The 26522-nt window shown below is 33.6% G+C and overlaps 1 protein-coding gene across 2 annotated transcripts in view; it reads right to left on the reverse strand.

The window, feature by feature from the left end:
* LOC107169878 (EBF transcription factor knot) overlaps positions 1–26522 on the reverse strand; it is an 88610-nt gene that overhangs the window by 39603 nt on the left and 22485 nt on the right. For both annotated transcript variants that reach the window (XM_089216569.1, XM_089216571.1), the window contains exons 5-6: positions 23445–23518; positions 22728–22796 (exon numbers count right to left, since the gene is read on the reverse strand). In XM_089216569.1, coding sequence (XP_089072695.1) covers positions 22728–22796; positions 23445–23518 — 143 coding nt within the window. The remainder of the gene's footprint in view (positions 1–22727; positions 22797–23444; positions 23519–26522) is intronic.

The raw sequence follows: 26522 nt of genomic DNA on the forward strand, positions 1-26522 counted from the left end.
ATTATATATTATGCATAATACATGTTAAATTTAGTCACGATATTAAAAATTAAAATACTTGCAATCAAATCAAATTTTATTTTATTTCAAATCATAATCGTTGGAATTCCAGTACACTTTGTCTGTATAGATATTATGCACTTAAGTACTTTTATAGTTTTGTGGTGAACAGTTTAGCGTCTGCATCTCTAGACTTAATATGGTTGACGAATGTAATATATATTTCAATACCTACACATATAAAGCTCTAATAAAATATGTACATAAACGGGATAGAGAAAAATGGGACAACTACAAGATGAGACTCACCACCCACCTAAGTATATCGTATAAGAAAAGTTATTTTAAGTTTCTGATTTTGGTGAGAGTGTTTGTATTTATGTTGTATTATATTGGTTTTTTTCGCGGCCGGTAAGTTTTTTTATCATATATTTTTTTACTCAGCTCGGCAATCAACTTGCCCGTATGTATCTTTCAAGTTAAATAAAGTTAGCTACCTACCTAAAATCATAATACAAAATGAATTCAATCCTATAATTCTATACATTATAACAGCGAGTATGGTTCAAATATAATATATTACAATTACATCGGCTCATAATATTTAATAAGTACAACTGTACAAGGTATTATAAGACGTTATTGTATAAAATGTAATATTGCCTATTGGTGTATGATAATAATAGGTATATTATATTTAATTATATTTATCTAGACTATCTAGAGTAATCTTATATTTTTAATATATATTTATATTTTAAATTAGGCTTGCAGTAAAATTACACAAATTTACAAGTCTCAATACGAATAAATGTATTCAAACTACGATGTAGGGAGTTTATAACTAAATAATTGTGGCGTTCTGGCGTAGATGGTGTAGCTGGTGGTAGTGTTGCCGGTGTTGGTATGGGTGTGGGGTGAAACGCGCAAGCTGGAAAGTCATTTTTAAAAATTTGGGATCCGACATTGGCCGTTTACATCCAGTATAGTGGTCGTTTTGTGTATTACTGACAAACCGAATGTGTCCAAGTCTTAAAAGTACATTTCACCCAGAATTGACCCAATAAAAGTCTATTTTAACATAACAAAACCATTTTTATTCGATAAAAAAAGGATCCACCCTTATCAAATTTTCATTTGTTTTACACTTTTCGAAAAGTTTCTTTCATCCTTATATTCAAAAAATACACACTTGATCTGCTCACCGGTAGTGTTTCTTACTTTTTTCCGATGCCTAATAAACGTTTTAGTTTGTAAATGACAAAGTATTATATTTATAAATTATTACATCACTTAGTTTCCGATAGAATGGGAATCAATATATATATATGAGATTTATAATTATAACATATGGCTATTATACATATACATAAACATAATTATACATAATATTTTATTGTTTATCTGGAGAATAATTTTAAGGATATGTAAGATAAAAAATACAAATATGTTTTCTAAAGTTCTAAAGAAAATATTAGATAGTGTTTTAAAATAAAATTATGTATATACATAAGTGATAAACAACACATTATATATAGAGTATAGATGAGTGATGACTTAGGTACGATTTTACTTACAGCCGTTTACCTGCTATATGACGAGTTTTAGTGATTTGCAATAAATGTTGCACATTGAGCACATTGAACCTAACCTAACAGATATTGTGTTCCGTATTATTATTTATTACCTATATTATATGCATGGAAAATCTGTTGTCTATAAATGTGATTTTTCGCTTGCATTTTTTGTGTTCATAAATATTAAAAACACTACTCTCTGGCGATAAAAACGTGTTGTCGGCTCCGTAGTGGCATATAGAATAGAAAGTGAAGTCTGATGTTTATTAAATATTTATTAATTTCTCCGGGATTGCCGTTCGCTCATTCCGCGAACCATTGGTCAAGTTCCAAGCCTCATCAATAATTTCCTCTATTCAGCCAACACCGCACCCTATACGGCTGTCGTTCTCCGGCGGCAACGGCAACCCTTCATCCGATAGTTTATCGAAATAACATCTCAGTCTCTCTTTTATCGTCTCCCGACCCCCATACCATATATCTCTATTGTCACTATCCCGTCCTTTAATATACACCACGCGCGCGTCTAACTGCTCCGAACTTTATAGCTTTTTTTCTTTGTCACTGAGTGTGTATATGATATTATATATATATACTACCACTACCACCACCACTACCACCGCATTGTGACTGTTATCAACCGGCTATTCAACCACATGGGTCCGAACACAGAAAAAAAAATAATAGTGCTTTTATCGAGTACACAACGGATTTTGGCATTAAATATAATATATATATATATTTTTTTTTTACACTTATTATTATTATTTATAGTTATAATGTTATATATTTATTTGTTGTTATGACAAACTCGGAAACGTTTGAAAAAACTTCTACTATAGTTAATATGTTATAAATGACAATATATATTTTATATATAGGTACCGAGTAATTCATCAAGTATGCTCATCCCAATTTTTCATTTGATTACGCATTCATTAAAATTTTAATTTTTAAGTTTATAGATAGATTAATGATTTTATTTTTAAGTACATAGGTTTTGTATTCTATTTAAGAAGTTTCCTGTGGCGATACCAACTTAGTTTTTGAAATGAGTATCATCCTATTTTATTTTTTTGAAAATGTTGATGTATCCAAACCGAAATTTGAAATAGTAGTTCATAAATCATCATTAATATATATTAAATTGTTGTACAATCATTATTAAGAAATAGTATCTTTAGTAGGTAAATCAACAATATGTAGAACTTTCAATACTTTCATATTATATTTCGGGTAACCTGGTTCGAATCAAGTCAATCCTGCAGAGACATAACAACTATTGTCGCATGTACAACGGCATGACAATATATTTTCGTATAGGTTTACTCACATCACGATGGTCCGAGGCATTACATTAATACTTTATATTATGTATGATACAAGATACGGTTGTATAACTTCAGTTGAAAACTAACGACTACATGACTGGCGAATAACGAAACGTTATTATCGTAGGGATGGCCTCGGGCCCGCTGTCTTAAATAATATGATTTCGCCTGCAGACGATGACGACGATGCGAAATGTAACAATATAATTAACCGCGAACCGAAACGTCAAGACGTTCTAATACCGCGCAAAGCCTCGTAACTTATATCGGCCACGGGTCACGCCGAAATGGATTTTGAGTCCCTGCAGTGTGGACATGTTAATAAATACAATAATATGACATAAGTTGATATGATATTAATATAATACTATTATTTATATACAGTAAGGCCTCGCTGATCCGAAAACCACAGTAATCCGACACTTTCTTGCCCTTCTTTTTTCTCTTATACAAATACGAGTAGTGCTATTTGCGAGCTTGAATTTAAGGATATTACGTACGATATATTATTATTTATTATGGCGTGCAGTAGAAACAATAGTCACCGAAATAAGAACACGAAAAAATATCATGCATTATTATTACCGTTAAATTTATAAATAATCATCAACTAACTCTATATATACATGATTTGACATTTTTGCATTACATTTTCTCGGTCCAACCGTCAATATTTCGACAAACCCTCTCACCAATCCAACGAACCCTGTTGGGTACCACATATTATGTAAACCGGACTAGCAAGGTCCAACATTGTATGTTTGTGCAATTTTATTGTTTATTCAAAGAAATCAAAGGCGAAATATTTAAACTAATGAAAACCTTATTTAATTCACTGACAGACAAATATGTATATATAATTTACATTTCTTGCCTGCGGGCCCAATAAAGTTTCATGTTCGCTGTTTGATGATCGTTATTCGTTGCTGTACTATAGTACCTACATTTATAATAATATAAACGTGCGTACGTATATGTACATAAATATAAATAAATCGTGCAAACATCGGAAGCATGCAGGCGGTTCGCACCCGAAACCCTTATTTCCTTAATAATAATATGTTTCAATTTGGCCGATGTCCCGTCGATTACTATAGTCACCAGCTGTCTGAGCCGAAATTTTGCGCTTAAAATCTTGAGGTGGGGGCTGGTGTGGTAGCGAGAGGGGACGCGAAACGATAATCAACGCTAGACACACACCGTTTATATACATTAAACTATTTGATGCGCACGTGTGTGACACAGTAAATAAGTAAAAACGCGACCGTAATTATTATTATTTCGAACGATTTTCCGTGCTATAGAGTCTACAGTGCAGACCATCATTACACAATCGAAACGTACGAAACGCGATGAAAAATACCTCAAAAACGTCGCGAGGTCTGGGTATAATGACGGAAACTTCCGATATGATATACACCCAACAGCTGATGATGTTATATTATTATCTCGAACGTACTTCCGATCATTCGTTTCAGCATCGTCGCACGATCGTTTACTGTGTCATACATAATATAATATTTACACATATCATCAGGCGTGATGTAATGATAAGACTATATTTGATTAGACATATGTATCTGCTGCAGTACAAATACTGAAATAAACGGCACGTAATGAATAAATTGTAATGTAAAATATTAATAATATGCTAATTAAATGACTGCAGGCGAAAGTATATTATATATAATAATTATAATATAGGAGTATTACACATCATTAAACAAATAATTTGGCAATCAATTTCACTATAGAAACGCAACGCAACACTGATTACTATAGTTGCAAAATAATCGAAGATGATGGTCTTTTGTGGGATTATCGATACCCACCGTTTTTAAGGATTTCAAATATTTCAATATATAGGCAATTATCTATTCTAAGAGAGTGCGAGTGTATGGGACTGCAGTGTAAAAGAAATATAGTGGAGCGCTTCGTACGTGCACGCACATGTCACTATAGCTGAAACGTGCTTCATACAACATACCTACTTATAAAATATTTTGATTTTTTTTTTGTCCATATAAATATCGATATTTTCTAATGATATCATACTGCTAAAACATATACCTATATAATACAATTTCTGAAAACTTTTAGTTAATTCGTCACGAAATCGACTCGCTCATAATTTTTCATGGTCAAAAAATAAAATTCCGAATTTATAAACGAGACTTACGTATTTATTGAATACACGACTAAATTATACAATATATTCTTTTTACTGGGTCTGGGTGGTATTATCGAACTGCAATTAATATGCGTGTGTGACACATTTTTGTTTAGTGTTTTAATTATAATACCTAGATATCCACTTTTCCGTTTATTTTTAATTAGATTAGGTAGTTATTTAATTACTCACCTAGCGCTGCGACCGGAAAAAATTGTTTAAAGAATATAAAACTTATCGCGATTCACGACACTCATAGTTTATAGAATGTCATGCGGAGACCGAGTTATGACTTATGTATATATACCATTTTGTCATTTGAACAATTAATGTGCTGCAAGTGCCTGAAACACAACAAAACTACGTCCAAAGGCAATACCGATTTAATTTCTGTCTTTTATATTATATATTATTAATCGCCGAAAAAAGTATTACACACATGTATATAATACCTACTATATACACATATACAACACACACGCGCGATATAAACGCGACGAGGTGTAGGTCGTGGCGAAGCAACGGCGGAAGGTGATGGTGCGGTGGCGGCACTCGTTATAATATATAATATTATGGTAAAGTCCCGTTTTTCCGTCCACCCGTAATTTAATGATAATATTTTAGGCCAGATGCCTAATTAATTCAATACCGGCAAGAAGATAACAAAAACGGATCCCTCTCTCCGCGTTATAAATATTATTTGGACCCTCGTGTCAGCTCTGTGTTTCGACTGCGCCGAATTTGCATAGGGTAATGAACGACGTCCACTTTTATTGCTATGTGCGCCCGCGAACACACACGCATTATTTACGCACCCACACACATACAAAAAGCAGCGGTGCGATGTTAAACTCGAAAAATACAACTCGCGCACTGTACAATATACATATTATATATATACTCGCACAATAACTATATATATATATTTATGTATACGTAGCATAAATGCAGGTGTTATCAATTGTGAGTGTGTATATATAATATATTTCATAACATATTACAGCAAAAGTATAAAAATCCGACGTCATATTAAAGTCGTATTCATCGATATGTATTATGTATATTATATATTTGTATCAGACCTGTATGCGTCGCGGATTTTGCGTTTATATATTTTTTATAAATTCCATTCGTATTGGTAGGCACCATTAATATAGATTAGGTATATAAATGTCGAGTGACTGTAGGCGGTGATTTTCTATTATTAATGTATGGTAATATACCTTATAAAAATTGTCAAATCATAGGTTTAATAACCTAATTTATATGTCATTGTTAAATCGTTTTGCTATTCCCCTTATTGACTGTATCGTAAAGTACTTTGGGAGTGATTCAAAAAACCTTTTAAAATGACTATATTGTATACTGTTGGATTTTCAATGTGGCGAGGGAATGCATTGAACTTTTAGCGATGGAATAAGCATACATCATTGTGAACCAAAAAAATGTATTTCTCGCGCGATTCACTCGGAATGTAAAAGGTGAGACAACTCGAGTTTTGCACCCCATTTAACAAGCAAACGACCCTTCGGCGATAAGTGCACGGGTATATTATAGAGAACCAACGTAAAAAAAAAATTCTACCGATATGATGGACCGTAATTTTATGTTGTATTGTATACTTATTACCTATTGCCTTTTCTATACCAACTCTATACACACAATAAACGGATAATTGGACAGATCATATACATCGCATCTCGACGAAAAAAACGAAATTAAAATAGATTGTCCCGCTGCAGGTCTCGACGTTCGGCATTCAATCGCTGCAGATTATGTATAAGAAGTGCGTGTTATATATATATATATATATTTTCTATTGGTTAGATGATTGTTAAGAGAAACAAGAAAGTGAAGAAGAAAAAAAAACAAATTACAAAAAATAATAAAGTTAAATTAAGTACACATATTGTATGGCACTATTTGGATAAAAATCTCTGAACACGCTCACACTCTTAAAGCATAATAATTACATAATATAAAAATAATTGATTACTCTTTTTTATTGAAAATTACATAATCCGTACGGTTGTAATATACATATACAGCTAGGTAATCATCGAATGATACGTCGCCACTCGATGACTATCACGCGGTGCAGCATCGCAATTAGATGTATAATAATATTTATAATTTATCTTTTAATAGCTATAATACAGATAGGTATCTTGCACACTATATAATGAAACATGTCATATAATGAAATTTCGGGTGAAAACGTTTCTTGATATTATATTCATACGAAATAATATAATATGAATGAGTAATAAAAATGTATTAATTTTATTATCAGAACGACGTTTAAGGGAAATACGTCACGATGCAAAACGTATTTGCATCTTGTAAATATTTTTATTTTCCTGCGAAGTTGTCGTTTTTATGAATGGATAATTTACAATTTTCAATTCTGTGTAATTTAACTTTTTTTTCTGAGAATTGAGATTTTTCGAAATTTAAAATTAATTACACATAAATATCTTTGCCAACAATAATGTTTGTTTGTTTTTTAAATGACACGCTAAACAATTTATTAAAACAGCAATTAAAAAAATAAAAGTTGTTATCTTGAAAATAACAGTATGCAATATCACTTTTCACTAAAGGGGTTTATTGAACTCTTGAATCATGTCTGTACGCATTTACTATTTTATATTATGCTGAGTGCAATTTATAAGGAAATTTCTTATCGTCAACGATTATTATTATTACACCCGCGTTAATAGTTAATACCTACAAATGCTTGTATACATGTATACGACAAAGAGTACAGATGCAATAAAAACATAAATGATTAATACAAACGAGTGTTTCATAAAAAATAATAGATACATTTCTGGTTGTTAAACATTTTACAATAAACGTATATAAATGTATGAATCACGCGTTTTCAGTATTGATTACATTTTGTGTATAGGACGTAGGAACTTTTATTTTATTGAAATCTCGAAGGGTTCTGCTAATTTCTAATCTAAATGCTTTCGTAAATATTGATTTAACTAAGAAAATATCATGTCGAGAATAACTAATGTATCGCTTTTGTGCGTACCGGATTTGAAGGGTGCCGTTAACCGGTAACCATTACACAGACGTGTTCGCTGTCCCTGCAGCGTTCGTATGTATAAGCGTAAAGCGTATACTATATATATATACAGGGCTAAAATAGACCATAATGTTGGAAAAAAAATGGTTAATAGTAATATAATATACATCAGGCAACGATGGCGCGCCCGTCCCAAATGGAATTCCACTCGTCTGATCCCGATTAGCCATCACCGGCGGATTAGTCGAACTAATTCCGGTAATAAACATGGTTATGGTAACGGCCGGTAATTTAATTCTGACCAATATACATATTAGAGCATAAATTATTTTGTGCATTCGTCATCGTGGTATCCTCACTCGCACGCATACACACATACACACTCACACACTCACACGACTTCTAAAATATTTATATACACATAATATACTCGTATAAGTGTGTACACATACATAGAAGGAGCGCTGGGTGTTCCGTGACATTTGCTCGAGGGCCGATTATGCCCGGGCACTTACGCATCTCGTTTTACACGCATAAAGCAATTATTCCGCTAGCCCCACGGCCGCGTCGTTTATTCTAACCTTATATATTATTATATAACGAACGGCAAAGGGGGATGGGGCTAAAAAGTGGGCTACTGCTCACGCACAAGTGCGGCGGTGGCAGTACACAACAGATGGGACTTCCACTGCGACGCTTTCACCCCACTCACACACCACGCACACATATACACGTCATTATATATTGTACACGTATAGATAAATATATATACTGCGCGTCGTCGGGCTGCGGCCAAAAGGGCGATGGGCGAGGGAAGATATGAAAAAAAGAACCAAAATAAACCCCCCCCCCCCCCGGCGTTCTCCTTCATCATTGTCTATATACGCTGCAGTTGTTGTAATGACCAGCGCCGAGAAAATAAAGGGGAATTAATAGAGCTCGCGTAATAACATAAGCCGTTGACCCCCTCCGGCACATTATTATTTAGACAGGAATCTGCTGGTTTGAGCCAAGACCTCTGTTGTGCGTGTAATATATAAAGTGTATATCTACTGTGGGTGGATTGTGATGTATGAGTATGGTGGCGAATGAGCCCAAAGCGCGTACGACGGTGGCGTATAGAATTTACCTTACGTCCAAATCAAAACGTTTGCACTAAAAACTTGTATGCATACGCACGAGTGAACTGCGAGCAATATACTCGACTACATATTATATAATATTGCAGCATATAGGTAAAATATGTTATACCTATATAGGTGTATACAGTATTTGTATAGTCTTCACTGCAGCTGATGCATTTATTGTTGTCATTATTCGGTCTCGATCCATATCCGAACCAATTATGATATTATGCGTGTTAAACATCGCGCACATCGGTAATAGGTATATTATTGCTTCATGCAGCAGTATAATAATATAATTTATCGTATTACATAAACATAATAATGGCGAGTATATATACTATATAGCTGTTTTCACCGGATAGAAAATCGTCAACGATTCTATGAGTTGTGGCCAGTCCTTGGGGGTAGAGATTCGAGAATTCAATGAAAAATACACATCACGGAATGGGATTTGAACTATATAACCACAGAACAACACAATAACGCCACCGCGATCTTATCATATTGACTTCGATTTTCTCCCACTATAGGTCCAGAATGGTAGTGTGCACGGTTCAAAAGAGTGTCGCTATTGTGCTTGCTGTCGATTTACAACGAGTCACGTCGATATACGAAACAAACCAAAATAAATCAATAAACGTGTATAATATATATATACAGTATCAGAATTAAACCGTTATTTATTATATAGACATATTATTATAGCCATCTAAACATAAAAAATAGCGATTGATTGACACATTTTACTGATTTTAATAGATGTAAACCTGTAAACTTTATCTTTTTATAAGCTATTGTGATGTTTATTATGTATCTCACATAATGATTAGTATGTTTAAGTAGGTAATAATTACTAATAATTATGAAACTATCGACTTATCGAACTCTCGATAAATTTAAACAGTTCGAAGTTCGTTGGAAATTAAATACTATGTACTCGAACATTTCGAAAAAAACTCAAGTGCCATATTATTAGTTTATATTTTATAAACCCAGAAGTGTACTATTTTATTTCCTGTATTTCAATAAACCATTTTTATAAGTCTTACGATTTTATAAAAGTTAAATTCAATTTTGTATTGAAAAGTTTAAGATTTCCCGAGAAATTGGAGTGAAAAATGAATTGGAATTGGATAAAAAATCTAAGTTCGAATTTGAATTGGAGTTAGTGAAAACGAAGTTCGACCCATTTTCAATAATGTATCTAATATATATAATGTACATCTATTAAATAGTAACTATACCCGTGATATGGTAACAGCACGCTGAAAACAATAACCCAAAATTATATCGATTCGTATTATCTTTTATATGTTGTATAGGTACATGTATACGTGTGGGTACGACGACGGACACTTCTATAGGACTGTAATGGTTAGGTGTGGGGGGGGCAGAGATAAATTCGCTCAATATTGGATTATTATACAATTATTAAAGTATAATAATATATTTGGATACGAATACTACAGTTTTCGCGGTTCAGCGATTAAGCGATGCACCGAAAACAACAATACAATATTATATGTAAATGAACGCATGCAGCGCGACAGATGCACCGCACATTGCCATCGTCTCATCATCGTTACGTATAATAAATATATATATATTCGGGCCAGTCGCATACGATGTCGTACTCACCGGTGCGTGTAACCGACATTACGTCGCACGCGACCAACGATGGCGATAACAATATATGATTGTCAGGGGGGGGGGGAGAAGGTGCAAAACGCGCGGCGAAAGGGCTGCAGCTGTCGCGTGTGAGGTGAAACTGCAGCAGCGTTTTCGCGCGATATATTTGATTAGAGGTCGAACGATGACGACGACGCGTCGTATTACAAACAGCATCCTATACGTGTACAATATACACAATATAAAATATATACAAAATATATGTATGTATATATAAATGGACAAGTGAATCGACTTGTCTCGTTCCTCCCTCTCGTTGCGTAGGTACACATACACCAGCGGCGGCACCGGTCGGCTGTACACACTCGACAACGCTCGGGGCTTCCATACACACACACACACAAATGGCACATAATAATATTATATACACGCCCGGAACAATGTCAACAATTTGCGCGACCCCTTTCCGTCCCGGTCCGGACATCGCGACTATACCGAAAACGGGTAAATTATACGACCGCAGGGTCGTCTGCGGCACCGACGGAGCAGCAGCGGTGGCACCAGTCTCCATAATAGAGCATACTACACTGCTAGTGAGCGTGTGTGCACGCATTCGGACCATATGTGCGTCGTGGTCGCACACCCGCACCACCAACGTAACGTATTATTATTACTATTACTATTATTATTGTTATAATATTATTTGTACACGGCCTAATAATATATGATATCGCACATATGACGCGTTTTAAGTAAATTTTTTTTTCTCGGTTTCGAATCGTCTGCAGTCATCCTTTACGCGCCCTACCGCGGAGCGAGGTTGAACCCGTTTAGGTATACCTATACGATGTAGGCCACGTCGTAATGATAATATATAATACTGTATAGTTTGTGGGTACGCACCAAATAATTGCAGACGAGGCCCAACGATGTGTTCTCACGTATTCTTGTATATTATGTTTCGTTTGTCAAGATAAATCACGACCCGTTGATAAACGAACACGGTCATTACTCTTCGTCGATTATTATTATTATTATTAGCAATAACTGGGTCAACACTCAAGAGCCCATAATTATATATATATATATACACATTTATACGCCATATAACGATACACACGTGATAATGTTATTATTACAATAAAGACGAGTCGCACAAGAAGAGTGTGTGACAAGCGAAGGCCGGGCCAAACGGCGCCGGCGTACGCTTCTGCGACAATTTCGAACAATCGAAACGGTCATAAATATTCAGCTTGTCAACTATATAGTCACGAATATTACGAGTGTAATTAATAGACTGCTGCAGCGACGGGGTCGTTATTATAATTATTATTTTATTTTTATTTTTAAACATTCGTCGTACACGCTGTTACAGGGTTGTTGTCACGTGGCCGTACTCAGATAATTATTATTCGACCGATTCCCGTTCAGAAGATGATTAAAAACACGTTTCGAGTAAAAAAAAATTCCAGTGAAAACGAAAAAATTCTATTCTATATTATTAAAATAAATAGCACGTGTCGATATTTTAACCCACTAACGAGTCCATACATGTAGGAAATCATTGAAAACTCGTCTGCGTTGTTATGTTATAATAATATTATTATACAGTTCGTAAATGCAGCTAGCTACCACCTACCCAAACCGTATTAGAATATGACGAAAGTGCGACAATTCGATCAATTATGCAAGTCGAGCGGATTCGACGAAATTCAAAAATGCGTTACTGATACAATACTTCATTATCCCGCCCAACACACACACACATACTATATAACAACATATACAATAATGTATGTGCATTCATTATTTTTTTTGCGATTATTTATTGATAATGTCAGACCGCCAACGCTGTCGGTCTCGCTACCGAGTCTTGGCTGCAGCTGTCATCGTAATTCCATTAATCATCCGCTGCACAAACGAGATGCGTCCGCCGCCGACGAAACGAATAATACATGTAAATAGAAAAATAATACCACCACGCATATATGTACCCGCAGAAGAGGGTCGACCGGCCCGCGAGAGTTACGTCATCGGGTTGCAGGACTCAGGTGGTCAGTCTTATGCTTGCCGTGGTGGTGGTAGCGGTGACGAAGGAGACTCTCATTTCGTCGTCACGAGCTTTCGTATAATATAATATTGCACAAAATCGGTATGATAATATTATCGTTATACGGTCGTGTCTATACATAAGCAGGGGCGCCATTGTTTTTGTCCCCTTCCCCCGCCTGCAACAATAACTCATATTTTTCAAATCAATATTTTCGCAATGATGCGGTTTTGGAAAATCATAGCCGTATTATCGAGCCACGATATATTTTTACCATCAGTATCCTATCAGTTTACCTATCAGTAGGTACAATCAGGTATAGCTCGGATTGATAAAAAAAATTTGAAAAAAAAACATTTGCTTTCAAATATTGTTAAAACAATCCATAAAGCATCATATTCGGGAGGGTAGACAAGTGACCGTAAAAATAAAGCACCCAAGTGTAATTTTCTTCTCCTGCTTACACACTTAATATATACATACATAGTAGGTACCTATAGTTGAAAACTCATTTCGTATTTCACTCATCGTATAATTACATAATTGAAATTAATAATGTATACTCAACTTGTTTTAACAATAATTATGAATGATAATAATATAACTATCTGTGTTTTGTCAAAAGCTTTTTTCGATGGTTTTATTTCTGTAAGAAAGTTATTAATAATTATAAAAACCAAAAAGTACAAAATTTAAATTATTAAATACTTATTAAACTTTCTTGAAAATCTAAACAATAAAAAAAAACTTTCATAAGGCATAAGTAATATTATTTTTATATAATGTTTATACAATGGAATAATTGAAATGATCACCATAATTTAAATTATGCACCTAAACATAAAAGCGTCGGAATTCTGTGAAAATGCAGATTTTTGAATCGAATTATCTGTGGCTTAGGCTTTAGACGCTCAGCTTCTGGAAACAGTTTAACTTTTGCAACTTAAAACTGTCTTAATCGACATAACATATAATATTATTATATAGCTATATGCCTTACGTCTGTTAAATGACCTTATTTAAGATTTTAATGTAATACATAAATAATCTTGATCAGTTGATCAGTGTGGTTATATCGAAATAAAAATTGACTATTTAATTGAGAAAACAAGATCATGTTATATCATGTATACCTATATGGTATAAAATATATATATTATACTGTAATTATTATTGAAATGGGTAAGCCGATGATAATGTTATCAAACAAAAACTATCGCCAAAAATAATAATAAATGGTTCTACTAAAGGCTTCCTACCTGTACACGTGTTTTATTTGAAATTGCGTGAGATCGTAATTAATTATAAATATTGGTATTTGGAATCAACAAATATTTATTTAAAATTAAATGAATAATTATTTAAAAAAATACAATGACGTCTATATGCACATATTATATTTAAACATATTATTATTTATTATTAAATTTACGAACCCACGCATAAAACGCGATTATCTGCAGGTGATTTCGCAGTGGATATATCATATATAATAATACTAACATTTTCATTCGGTATCGATTTCGTGTGTGACAAAATATTAAAAATTAATTTGAAAATAGTAAACGACTGCTGAAATAGAATATTATATGTGACACGACATATATTTACCACTGAGCACTATGGTATATAACTTCGCTAACCTAAGTGAACAGCGTTGTCCTTTGTATGTCAAATTATTTTATTTGTATGTCCGTCGATTAAAACTGGCTATGCATTAACTGATAAAAAATACATGCAGGATATAACAAAATAGGACATCACTAAATTTGAAAAATAATATTATAATATAATATAATATAATATATATATATATATAAATTATAATATTATATTATAATTATAATATTATTTTAATGCCGCAGCTATTAAAACGACGCGCTTATCGGAAAAATAACAATAACAATTCTACATGTTTATTTCTTAAGTTTTAAGAATACAAAAAACACCACACACACACACACACGTGTTCATCACCTTTTGACGACGGTCTCAATAACAGGCGATCGAGTTTAACCCGACGCCGCCGTACGCGTCTAATATAACACATAATATAATAATAATATGTATATAGGCAGGTAATATATAATATATATTATACTACAGAAAATAATTTTTAATGTACCTAAACGGGCTAAACGTTATACAAGCGGTGGCGGCGTTATTCGCGCGGCGCTCTAGATAATTCACCGGCGCCGCCGTGCCTGTGACCCGACCCGAACGTGTGTGCGATGGTGATACTTATAATAATGCCACAGCTATTATTATTATTATTGGTCGAATAAAACGTACAGATAAAAAAATAAACGACCGACCGAATTAACCGACGGACGACACGCATTGGTAGATAAAAAATAAATATCCCAACACTCACATCATACACGATATATGATACACAATGCGTATTTATCGATCCGGCCAGGACTTTTATTGTTGTATGAGCGAGTGTATTATATTGTATCCGGTAGAATTCACGAAAACGAGTCAATTTAATAATAATGATAATATTCGAGCATTTAGAGAATATATTCTATATTATAATATAATAATATTATGTACGCAAGAGATATTAATCGCAGAAGTAACTCTTTGGCAACTGATTATAATATCCAGTAACACTAATTATTGTAAATAAATTGAGACAGCACACGTTCGTCGAGAACCACAACACGAATAAAAAAAAACGTCTACTATAATATGACACACATATAAAAAAGTAATGTTGTTAAAATATAAACAATTCATCTCGGCAGAAATGTATAGCGAGTTTCAGATGTGATGTGAAATCACTGCAGCGCAATATTGCAATGACAGCAAATCGGGCGCCAAATCCTACAAGACTACATGACAATATTATAATCTGTCAATGTATAAACTTTAAAAGTTATTTATGTTATTTGGTATAACAGGCTGTGAGTTATCGCGAGTACGAATTATATATTATTTTATCAATCGTTTCGCGTGCTTGGACGAATGTTGTTCGCAAATTAATACAACGGTCATTTTGTAATAATTTTGTATTGAATTCGTAAACAATGTTATGACGGGGTATTTTATTGCTGCAAGATGAGACTAATTTACGCTAATATAACGTACTCATTTCACATTTGTATAATATACACTATATCGCTACTGCAGTACTACGATGTCGTCAAACGAGCGCGTTGTTCGGAAAATGCAAACGTCCCTTCCGGGGTCACGCCTTACCTATATATAGTAAGTATATGATAGGTATTAAGTGCACATAAATACAAGTATAAAATGATTTATGTGTCTACGTGGACCGCGGTGCAGCGTTAGAGTAAATAAAATTTAGACGGTACGAAATTATCGTCTGAGAAATACACGTTAACGCAACATTCGAACGGAAAAAATAAAAGTCATTATAATTTCTCATGACATGTATATCGCATGCATATACTATATATAAATATGATAGCCATGTATGGTACTTATCAATAAACGCGAGAACAAACTCATGTACGTGTATATTATATTGTATGCGCTTTTTTAAAGTCAAACGGTGTCGAGGGGCCGTTGGTGCAGCATACCTGCAGTGCGCGCGATGTGACGACCTTATACTTTATAGTCGCTCAAGTCGCTGCACATAATAATTTAAAATGATATATATATATATATATATATACACACGTAGGTAATATCAATATAAGTATGGATGTTATGTATAGCGAATAAACATTATTATTATACGCGTTGTGTATACGCGTGCAAACTTCCCTCGTATAGTACTCACCGCAATGTCGTCGCCACCACTATTTTTCGTTTTGTATACAGTTATTTTTATCAATTTTATTTACGTAGATAGTGTATGTTTGTGTGTTTTGTTTTACGCGTTTTCCCCCGAACAGTCTTCTCGGGAGACGAATAATTCCACGAAGTCATCCTGTTTCCGAATCCCTTACGTGCACTCTACCTGAATCGCCAGAATAAAATGCACTGCGAAATATGTTTTTTTTTCTTTTTAATATAGTGTCTTTGTTTTCCGACGAATACTTATCGAATGCACAGTTGTAAAATAATATAATAAACAGTGTATATAAGAGGAGTTTTCCCGATAATTTATATTTTATATTAATTGTGTACTTATTTACGTCATAGGTATAAATATATATATATACGCGTGAATATTATGGTCCTAATTACACACTCTGTACATAATTCGGTGGGCGTCGATAAGATGTGCATTGTGCACATTATAGCGCTATCATAATATTTTTAGGCACGTTGCATGGCAGTTGTGCTGCAGGACTCGCGGTTGAAACGAAAAACAGAAATCACACTTTTTACATGACAATTGACACGTAACGTCCGCGATTCAAATACAATATAATAAAATATGCATATTATATTTTATATACGCAGGTATATTGATCAATATGGGTTTTAGTTTATAACATACAACTCGAGCATTGACATTTAACGGGGCGTGAATTGTTAATATTGTTACTGCGCAGCGATTCGATTTAAATACGCGAAATTAAATAGTGATATAAAATTTAATTAATCTGCTGCGTGTAACTGCAGCGTTTAACGTCATATTGTCATATTTACAATGACTATATTGACATAATGAACAATATGACACAATGACGTCAGAGACAATGTACTTACCGTTTCATTATATATATATATCCTACTCGCGCCTTTAATGTATAGAATTGCAGACGAATACAGCCCGAGGGACAACTGTATTTGTCGGCGGTAATCATTAGATTGATAATTTTAAGGGCGTATTACGAAAATCTCAGACGACTTTTATAGGTATTGTCCTATATATATATGTTTCGTTCGACGACGATCAGGTTTTTCGAAGGAGAAGGTTGCAGAGTTTACAAATTACACAACGTTAAAAAGTTATCATTAAATGTTTATAATTGTCAAAATAAAATGATATAAATTTGAGGACAGCAGAACAAAAAGTATCTGCCCGAGAAGTTAGTGATCTATGCACTAAAATAATGGGAGGAACTTAGTCTGGCGGCTATGTGGAGTGCGCGGACTCTACGATCAGATAAGTTCTACTTGTGTGGGAGATAAATAACTAATTTTGATTCTGCTATGGACGAATTCCTGTATTTATACAGAATCTTAGTGGCTAAAGTGTTACACACGATACTGACTAGGAGGTGGACCGAAAGGTACCGACGTGGTTGTTGTTATTGTCAAATTTAGTTGAAAGCGGTTCCTATTCGTAGCTTTTTTTTATTAATAATCAAATATTTCTACGAATTGTAATAAATCCGAAGTAGTAATAAAATTATGTTGTTTTTGCAAGGCTGAAGACGTGCATCAATATATAATATGAAATGGTGATAAAATTAAGTTGTTTTTACGAGTCTGAAGATGTGCATCGGCTCTTATAGCTATTTGTCACTAACGTATATTATTTATATATATCGCTACATTGTAATAATATAGCACATAAAATAGTAAATTGACTCTGTCGGTTTTTTTATACAGTATACCTATGCATAGGTACATTTTAATGTTTACTTATTTTGTTTTTTTTATGCTTTTATTATATTTGAACTAGAAACGACAAACGAAAAATTACACGATTCAATTTTCCATAGTATATATAATATATATATATATATATATATGCGTACGGTGGATTATATTATTATAATATGATCATTGGTGGTTATAGTTTACATTTTACACAAACCAAGAATTTCTAACAGTACATTAAACAGAATATATAATATTACATGTTCTATAGATATAGGTACCTATAATATAAACGTGGTTGTGTTCAGCGAAAAAAAAATCTCCGACGGAATAGGAGAAATGAATGGTGTAGGAGAGAAAAGAAAAGATGAAGGTTCGACGACGCCGACGACAAAATGGCATCCCGTGGGAGATGGTGTACGCGCACAGGGGAGATGCGTAATAAGACACATGGGGTTTGTTTTCTTTGTCGATCGGGGCGGGGAGGGTGCGTGCTATTTTTATCTCTTTCAGGCCATATTTTTTCCGCCTGCTCCACGCCGCCGCTCGTTATAGGATGCGAACATAAAAATCTTTAGAGCAGACGGTTTTTCTTTTATATACATTCGACGGCGGGTATAATACCGACGAACTGCCGCCGCCGCGGTCGTCACTGTACCGCTGCAGCGCCTCAGTGCAGTGAATTGGGGGAGAGGGCGTGCGACCGGTGGGGGTGGTCGGTCGGAACGATGTATAGTATTATTATAGTATACGTTATACAGTATATATTGTATATAGTATCATCCGATTCGGATCTTCCGTTGCGCGCCGTTATAGGAAATAAACGGAAAAAAAGAATGACGAAAATAAAAAACCCAAAGCAAAAAATACAGCCCACGATGATGATGATAATAATAATAATAATAATGCCCTACGCTGAATACGCGTATCCGCCGCCGCAAGTATTGTTACTAAGCATTTCGGGCCGGAATCTGCTGCAGTCTGCCGTTTTACATCACCGTGCTATAAATCACATACAAATATAATATACGAGACGTGTACAGTTGGTTTTCTCATTCTCGTCGTACTTTGTTTTACATCGAAAAAAAAAGACAACAAATTAATTGAACTATATTTTCAATCAAAACTTCTTTTATTCAATTATCTGTGTACGTATTGCGCTTTTCTGAAAATGGCCGAAAAATTTGCGCGCGCAATATACGTTATCATTAGACCCAAGTCAAATCTAAGTTTTCTAGTACTTGAATTTTATATTGAACTTTCGAACTTAGTCGAACTTTCAATGTTTTGGTTATAACAAATTTAAAAAATTTAATAAACAGTAGTAAAATATAGGGTTTAAACATAGTAAGAAAAAAATTTGAACTGTATGCGAATCAAACAACATTCTTTTCGAATTTGAACAGTTCGAGGGTTCGAATATAGTTCAAGAATTGCCCGTTTCTAATTAATAATTATACACATGTGGTGGTGGTATACACGTTTTTTATACGATCAGTACATAATGTAATGTTCAAGTGTTAACATTGTTTTACTGCAGATGTATAACATTACATAAGTTGAGATGAAATATATTCTATATAGCCAATGTGAGTTTTATTTTAGTAGTTATACGTATAATATTGGTGTGGTATTTTTATTGTTCATCACGTGTCGATATTCGAGTGCGCTTATTGGTAAATTTATTTTGGTATACATTATACTCACATATCCATAATTCTAAAATATCTCTCATTTTATGAGAAATAATGTTAAGAAATTTGGTAATTGCTATAATGCCGAGAATATTTGTAATTACTTGAATATTATTTTATACATTATGTGGTTTATGATTATAGTATTATATAATACTATTATATAATTTCGAATCGTTTTGAAAACTATATAGCAAACGGAACACCCGTAATTTTAACAAAATATATTATACTACTCACGTGTAACACTCAATTTCGATAAAAGGTTTTACTTTCCTTTTTTATCACCTGTTACGATAATAACATGCAATATACGCGTGTTTTGCAGGCTTTATTCCTAATTTTGTATAATGCTGTTGAAAATGGCGAGAGTTAGATTCGATTATTTGGATGAAGGGCAGAGCAGTTTGTAAATGAAAGACTCAAATAGGATCGATCATGTTAATAATATGGTGCAAATTTTCATTGTACTCATTTGCCTATAGTATGTACATTCGCATTTTGATGATTGCAAAGCTGTTCGGGCACATTCCGCATAAAATATGATTTCGTCAATTTTTTTCGCATACTGTATATTATATTACAATATAATATGAAAACTATATTTACTATTGCCATATGGTAACACTCGTAGTGTACTCCCTTCCTATCCCTTGCAGCCACTACCATGAAGTGCCAACCAAGTTTCTAGTATTGTAACGGTACACATATGCAAAATATTATAAAGATGTCATTGATAAAGTACACTTAATTATTATGAATGCACAATAGACTAATAAATTGACTGACGCGTTCGAAACACTCATCGTCATTAGTTGTCTACTTATTAGGTATATAAATATATGTATTAGATCATTAGAAAATATATCTGCTGATTCACATAAATACGAAAGCGACAATATATCAGTCTTTATATTATACATGTTTGTCGTGTTGATTTGTATTATGTCATTTAATAAAAATATTTGTTGTAAACAAGGAAAGTTGTATATTTTATTGTTTTGTAATTTTCTTAATAACAAAATAAAAGATATTTAAACATTCAATTAAACATTTATTGAATTTATTTGATTATTATTTTGAATAAAACTGCAGTTATAAGTTATATATTTATATTTTACGTGCGTTTATTTACTTGACTTTACAAAATTTAATACTAGTAACATACTATACAAATAAGATTCAATTTTATTATTGAATTGGTAACGAACTGTGGCATTTTTAAGTGCATACATATAATGTAATATTATATACATATAATATAAATAATGGGAGTAATCATGTAGTATTGCGCACTTCTATTACTAAAATCGAGTGAATTTTGGATGTATATAATACCATATATGTATAAATCTGAAATACATATATGGTAGGTGTGTTCTAGGAAATAAAATTTTTATATAGGTAGGTATATGAATTTTCTATTGCGGTAAAAATAAAAGTCGAACACTTTGTATTGAAGATTGTAACACAACCGTTACAGTGCACCGATGAGTAGAAAAGATGACCATAATATTTTCGTATGAATTCTTAATATACATGCGAAACTAGGTACATAGTATGTTCGATGATAGGTAGATTAATGTGTTTCCCCTAATTTATTGTTTGTCATCCGACTATGAATTATGCGTTCACACAAGAAATGTAAAATATTTATTTATATCGTTTGATACTGTTTAATCCTATTACAGCCTCAAAAGTAGTTAAGTTCTTATGTACGTAATTGTTTATTTGTTTTAAGTTTATAGCGTAATAATATATAGTTAGTGACATCCAGCTATAACCCATTAAGTTTTAACCACGAAAAGCTGCAAATTATGTCTTTAATTTATAAAGTATACTTAATTGTTTGGTTATATTTTGATTGCGGGAACATTTTAATCTCGATAATGAATAGTATATCGTAAATAAAATACCTTTTCACTTTAGTCTCAGTCATTTTAGTAATTACCCAGGATTTTTTTTTTGCCATGTAATTTAATTCTCCCAAACAATCTGGAGACGCTCTTTGATGTCTCAATCACTAATTATGTTTTTATAGCGGGATATTGTAAAATATTTGCTTTTTTCTGTCGTTCTACCGATTACATAAAACAAAAATACCGGGCGCTTGTGGTGTTTTAATTGGTTCTGGGGGAGGACAACGTTAGATAAAAGGCGAAAGAGCAGAAGTTTGTTCAAAGCACCCCACCCGCTGGGACGGCTTATTAGTGTGCGGATCTCTTTGTGGTATTTAAACCATTCCGTTATAAAAGTATTGGGGGAAAAAGCATAACAGAAACCAACGATTTTTTTTCCTAAGTGCTAAAGTCGACCGAAAATAAAGAGGGTGAGAGAGCATTAGTCTTTCTATTTTTTTTTATGCCAAACACATCACGTCACCCGACGGTCGGAAGTATAAATAGCCGAAAAAACATAATAATATTATTATTACTATCTGTTGGTTGTACCTACATCATCTATTGTAATGTATTATATATATTCCTATAGGAACGTCGAAAACATCTGTATATTATGTATAATGCACGCGCACTATGTGGTTAACTCGAAACTAAACTATTTTAGGTAGATACATAAACTTTAGAAAGCCATATTATGTTGGTATGTAAATCATATAATAATTATCATCAATCTTACCTGTCGATGATGACCGGGTCGGATGGTGTTTCGTTTCTATTTCCGCAACTTTTCTTATCACAGCATCGACTGAAAACGACATTATATAGGTATTATAATAATACGAAATAAATACCAAAAAGGATTTGAATATTTATAAAATATGTATATATATTATATACATATTATATACCTTAAACATACAGGACATGTTCGTAGAACGAACTATTATTATGCCCGCACCTGTCCCCCGGGGTTTTGGCCCCCTTCAGACTTATAAATACGCGCACAACCCCTCGCGCGAAGTCAGCTATTGACGATTTTGTTTACGTTGTTATGTACGCGCGTACCTACATACAAAACAGCATTGAACCACGTGCATGACTCGGCAAACTTTCCCCCAAGAGTTGTGTGTGTGTGTGTGTGAGCAAACATTATACACCTAAGAGATTTGAGGAATGTCATCGTTGTATCGGGGAGGAGCGTGTCAGCGGCCATAATATTTGACCGGTATAACCGATTCATCATCAATATATTATTATTATTATTACGACTATATGGTTATTATTGCTAACCTAAACCGAACCACGCAGTCTTTGGTACCGTTAAAATGGGGTCGGCCGTTATACTACCATAATAATAATAATAATAATATGTGCGCATAGTTATGGTGAAGTAGCATATACATTGTACAGGTAAATGTATTAAGTATTGAATTTATTGATGATAATGCGTTACCTGCACATGACTTCGTGCGTGAGCAACACCCGGCACATCTCTGGATTCTTGTCTTGACCCTCGTAAATGATGGCCTGTAAAATGACAAAAACATAATGTAACATATATTATGCGTATCATGAATATATAATAACAATATTGATGCTGTATTGATAAAATGTGAAAAAACGCATCGACCCATTGTATATAAAAATAATAACACGCGACAAATATACAGAGGTTATACTGCAGCTGGGCGCGGGTCGTGGAGTTTTCCCGTTTTTCTTTGTATAGCGTTAAATAATATATAATATCGTATAAACTATAGTTTTAGTTTATATATATATATAATATGTAATGTCCTGCAAGGGAAAACTCCCAAGTCTAGCCCGTGTAATGCATATATTATAATTTATAACGCGGTCGTTTGATTAAAACAGCAGGTTCCATAATATGACCATAATATATGACATATTTTTTCAAAACACGAGTATGTTTTCTTCATCAATCGACCGAGCGTATACATGCCTTAATAATATATTGTAGTTTTTGTTGTCAAGACAAAAAAAAATAGAAAAAATTACGCAGGTGCTTCAATTATTATATGATGGAACAGATATGTCTATAATAAGACTATATACCGTACATTATATTATAGGTATGTATAATACACACATAATAGGTATGAACACCCATATATTATACATAGGTATATAAATATCATGAACTTGCTCGCGGATGTGTAGCAGGTACATAATATAATATATATAATAATAAAAGCGTATGCGATTTATATATATACATCGTGCTGCAGCGTAGCAGGTCTCCGTCGCACGGCGAAACCGAAAAGGTTAATATTTTATGTCCTATAATGGAAACAATTAAAAAAAGAAGGAGCCCTCCGAGAGCTTATGTAACATATTAAAGTAGCTTAATGGCATTAGCGTTCTGTAATAGATTTTTAAACAATACTCTCTCCGGCGGTGGCAGCGGCACGCGAGGGGATCGTCGACTGTGCTGCAGGCCGAGGGGTGGGGGGGGGGGTGGAATAACGTTGTGGCAATACATGCTGCACATATAATGTATATATATATAAGACAGTTAATCCGGAGGTCTTAGGCTCGCGAGAATCAGGGGCGCAAGCAATTTTATATAAATATATACACCGTGTACACACGGTTCCTGGGCTTTGTGCTGCTGCTCACCCGCCGATGCAGCTGCAGCAGGATTTACTCGGCAGCCGCACCCACCCTTTTTGCGGTGGACCAATAAATACTGTCTAATTGAATGTATGCATATACTATAATATGTGCAGAACATACGTATTATACTTATATGTATTTATATATTACAAGTATAAGTACGATATTGAGTGTGTGTGTGTGTGTGTGTGTGTGTGTGTGTGTGTGTGTGTGTGTGTGTGTGTGTGTGTGTGTGTGTGTGTGTGTGTGTGCGCGTGTGCGTGTGTGTGTGTGCACGCGCGCGTCCAAGTCCGAACAAAACGTATATATATATTATAAATTATAATATATATACGCTTGTACCACGTAAGTTTTTTCTGCAGTCGTGCAATATATTTATAGTTATTAATTTATTATGTATAAAATATAAACATCAATATTAATATTAATATTATTGTATACGCGAATTGTCCGAATTGCTGTTAAGAATTGTCAGCCGGAGTTATAATTATATATAATGACTTTTATGAACTAAACTATATAGTATAATATAACATGTATTATGTGCAAAGGTCATCGCACGAATTTCTCTGGGATCGGTGATTATCATTCGTAATAGCTCTATTTGTGGGTCACGTAAACACGCACCATCCCCTGGAAACATTTGAAGCGCCGCCAAACGAAACGCAAACGATCTGTGCGCAAAACAGCAATAACGACGAGTAAACGGTTTGATTTGAACGAACTGATAAGAAATCGTAGGTATGAAGATATGCTGGAGAATTTGTAACTATCGTCGCGACCATATATTATATTCCTAGAAATCTCCTTTGAAGTGATGCATTCTGTGTATACAATATTATGAAAACACAAAGTAGACGCGTTGGCAGCACCCGACCCGCAAAGTTTTAATGACTTTTAGATAGGTATATTATATAGCGAAATCGGCTTTACTTAAAGTTTATGATCTAGACGAGGCGGCAGCTGTGGTTAATTAACAGGACCAGACTGCGGTAATATCTTGCAGCGTTTTGATAAATAATAAAAACAATACAAATCAACTATTACGCTTAATGATATGTATATATTTTTTAAAGAATTCGCGAGTGTACTAACGTTCTGTGCTACGCGCGTGACCAATTATTATGTGGATATCGGCTCAGAAACGAACAGAAATTGCCTCCTTATATATGTTTTATTTCTCGAGCTCGGTCGATTGATTTTCGTACGACGATCTATGGCTAGAGTTTATGTTTTACCTATAAATATTATGTTGTACAACGAACAACGAATAGTGAAACAGATGTTTAAATATCATACGACAAGAAATGTTTGCATAAATCGCTGCAAATGGTTAAGGTGGTCACAGACCACGGTGCAGTCTTAAAACGAATTGCAAGTATAATACACTTTAATATACATTTTAACGAACTATTAAAAATTGTAAACGAAAAATAACTAAAAGTCTCGCTGTTAACTAGCATCGTGTTGTATTTTTTTTTTTTAAATTCAAACACAACTACAAGCGGTGGTGTTCTTAAAAAAAATAAAAAAAATAATAGATGACTTGAATCAAACATATTATTGTTGTCATAACTATAAACTCAATATCTATATATGCGCGTATATTAATATTACTTAGCATATAATGGTACGTTAAAATCATCTCAAATAGACGATATAGTAATGTTTAACACTAACACACATGGCTCATCGACGTATAACCACCGATTATAAATAATAATAGTATTTTATAATCAATTTGGCATACCACTATAGCGCATGCGTAAATAATTATGCAATATATAAGATGTATAAAATATGCCTATAAATTATTTATACACGTACGCAGTAGGTGCAATCGTGTGCGTGCGTGTTTTTGTGAAGTTTTGATAGCGTTTTACACACAAATCGTAAT

The sequence above is a fragment of the Diuraphis noxia genome, unplaced genomic scaffold (assembly GCF_037042655.1).
Source record: "Diuraphis noxia isolate RWA-SAM2 unplaced genomic scaffold, SU_Dnox_SAM2 contig0001, whole genome shotgun sequence".
NCBI lineage: Eukaryota > Metazoa > Arthropoda > Insecta > Hemiptera > Aphididae > Diuraphis > Diuraphis noxia.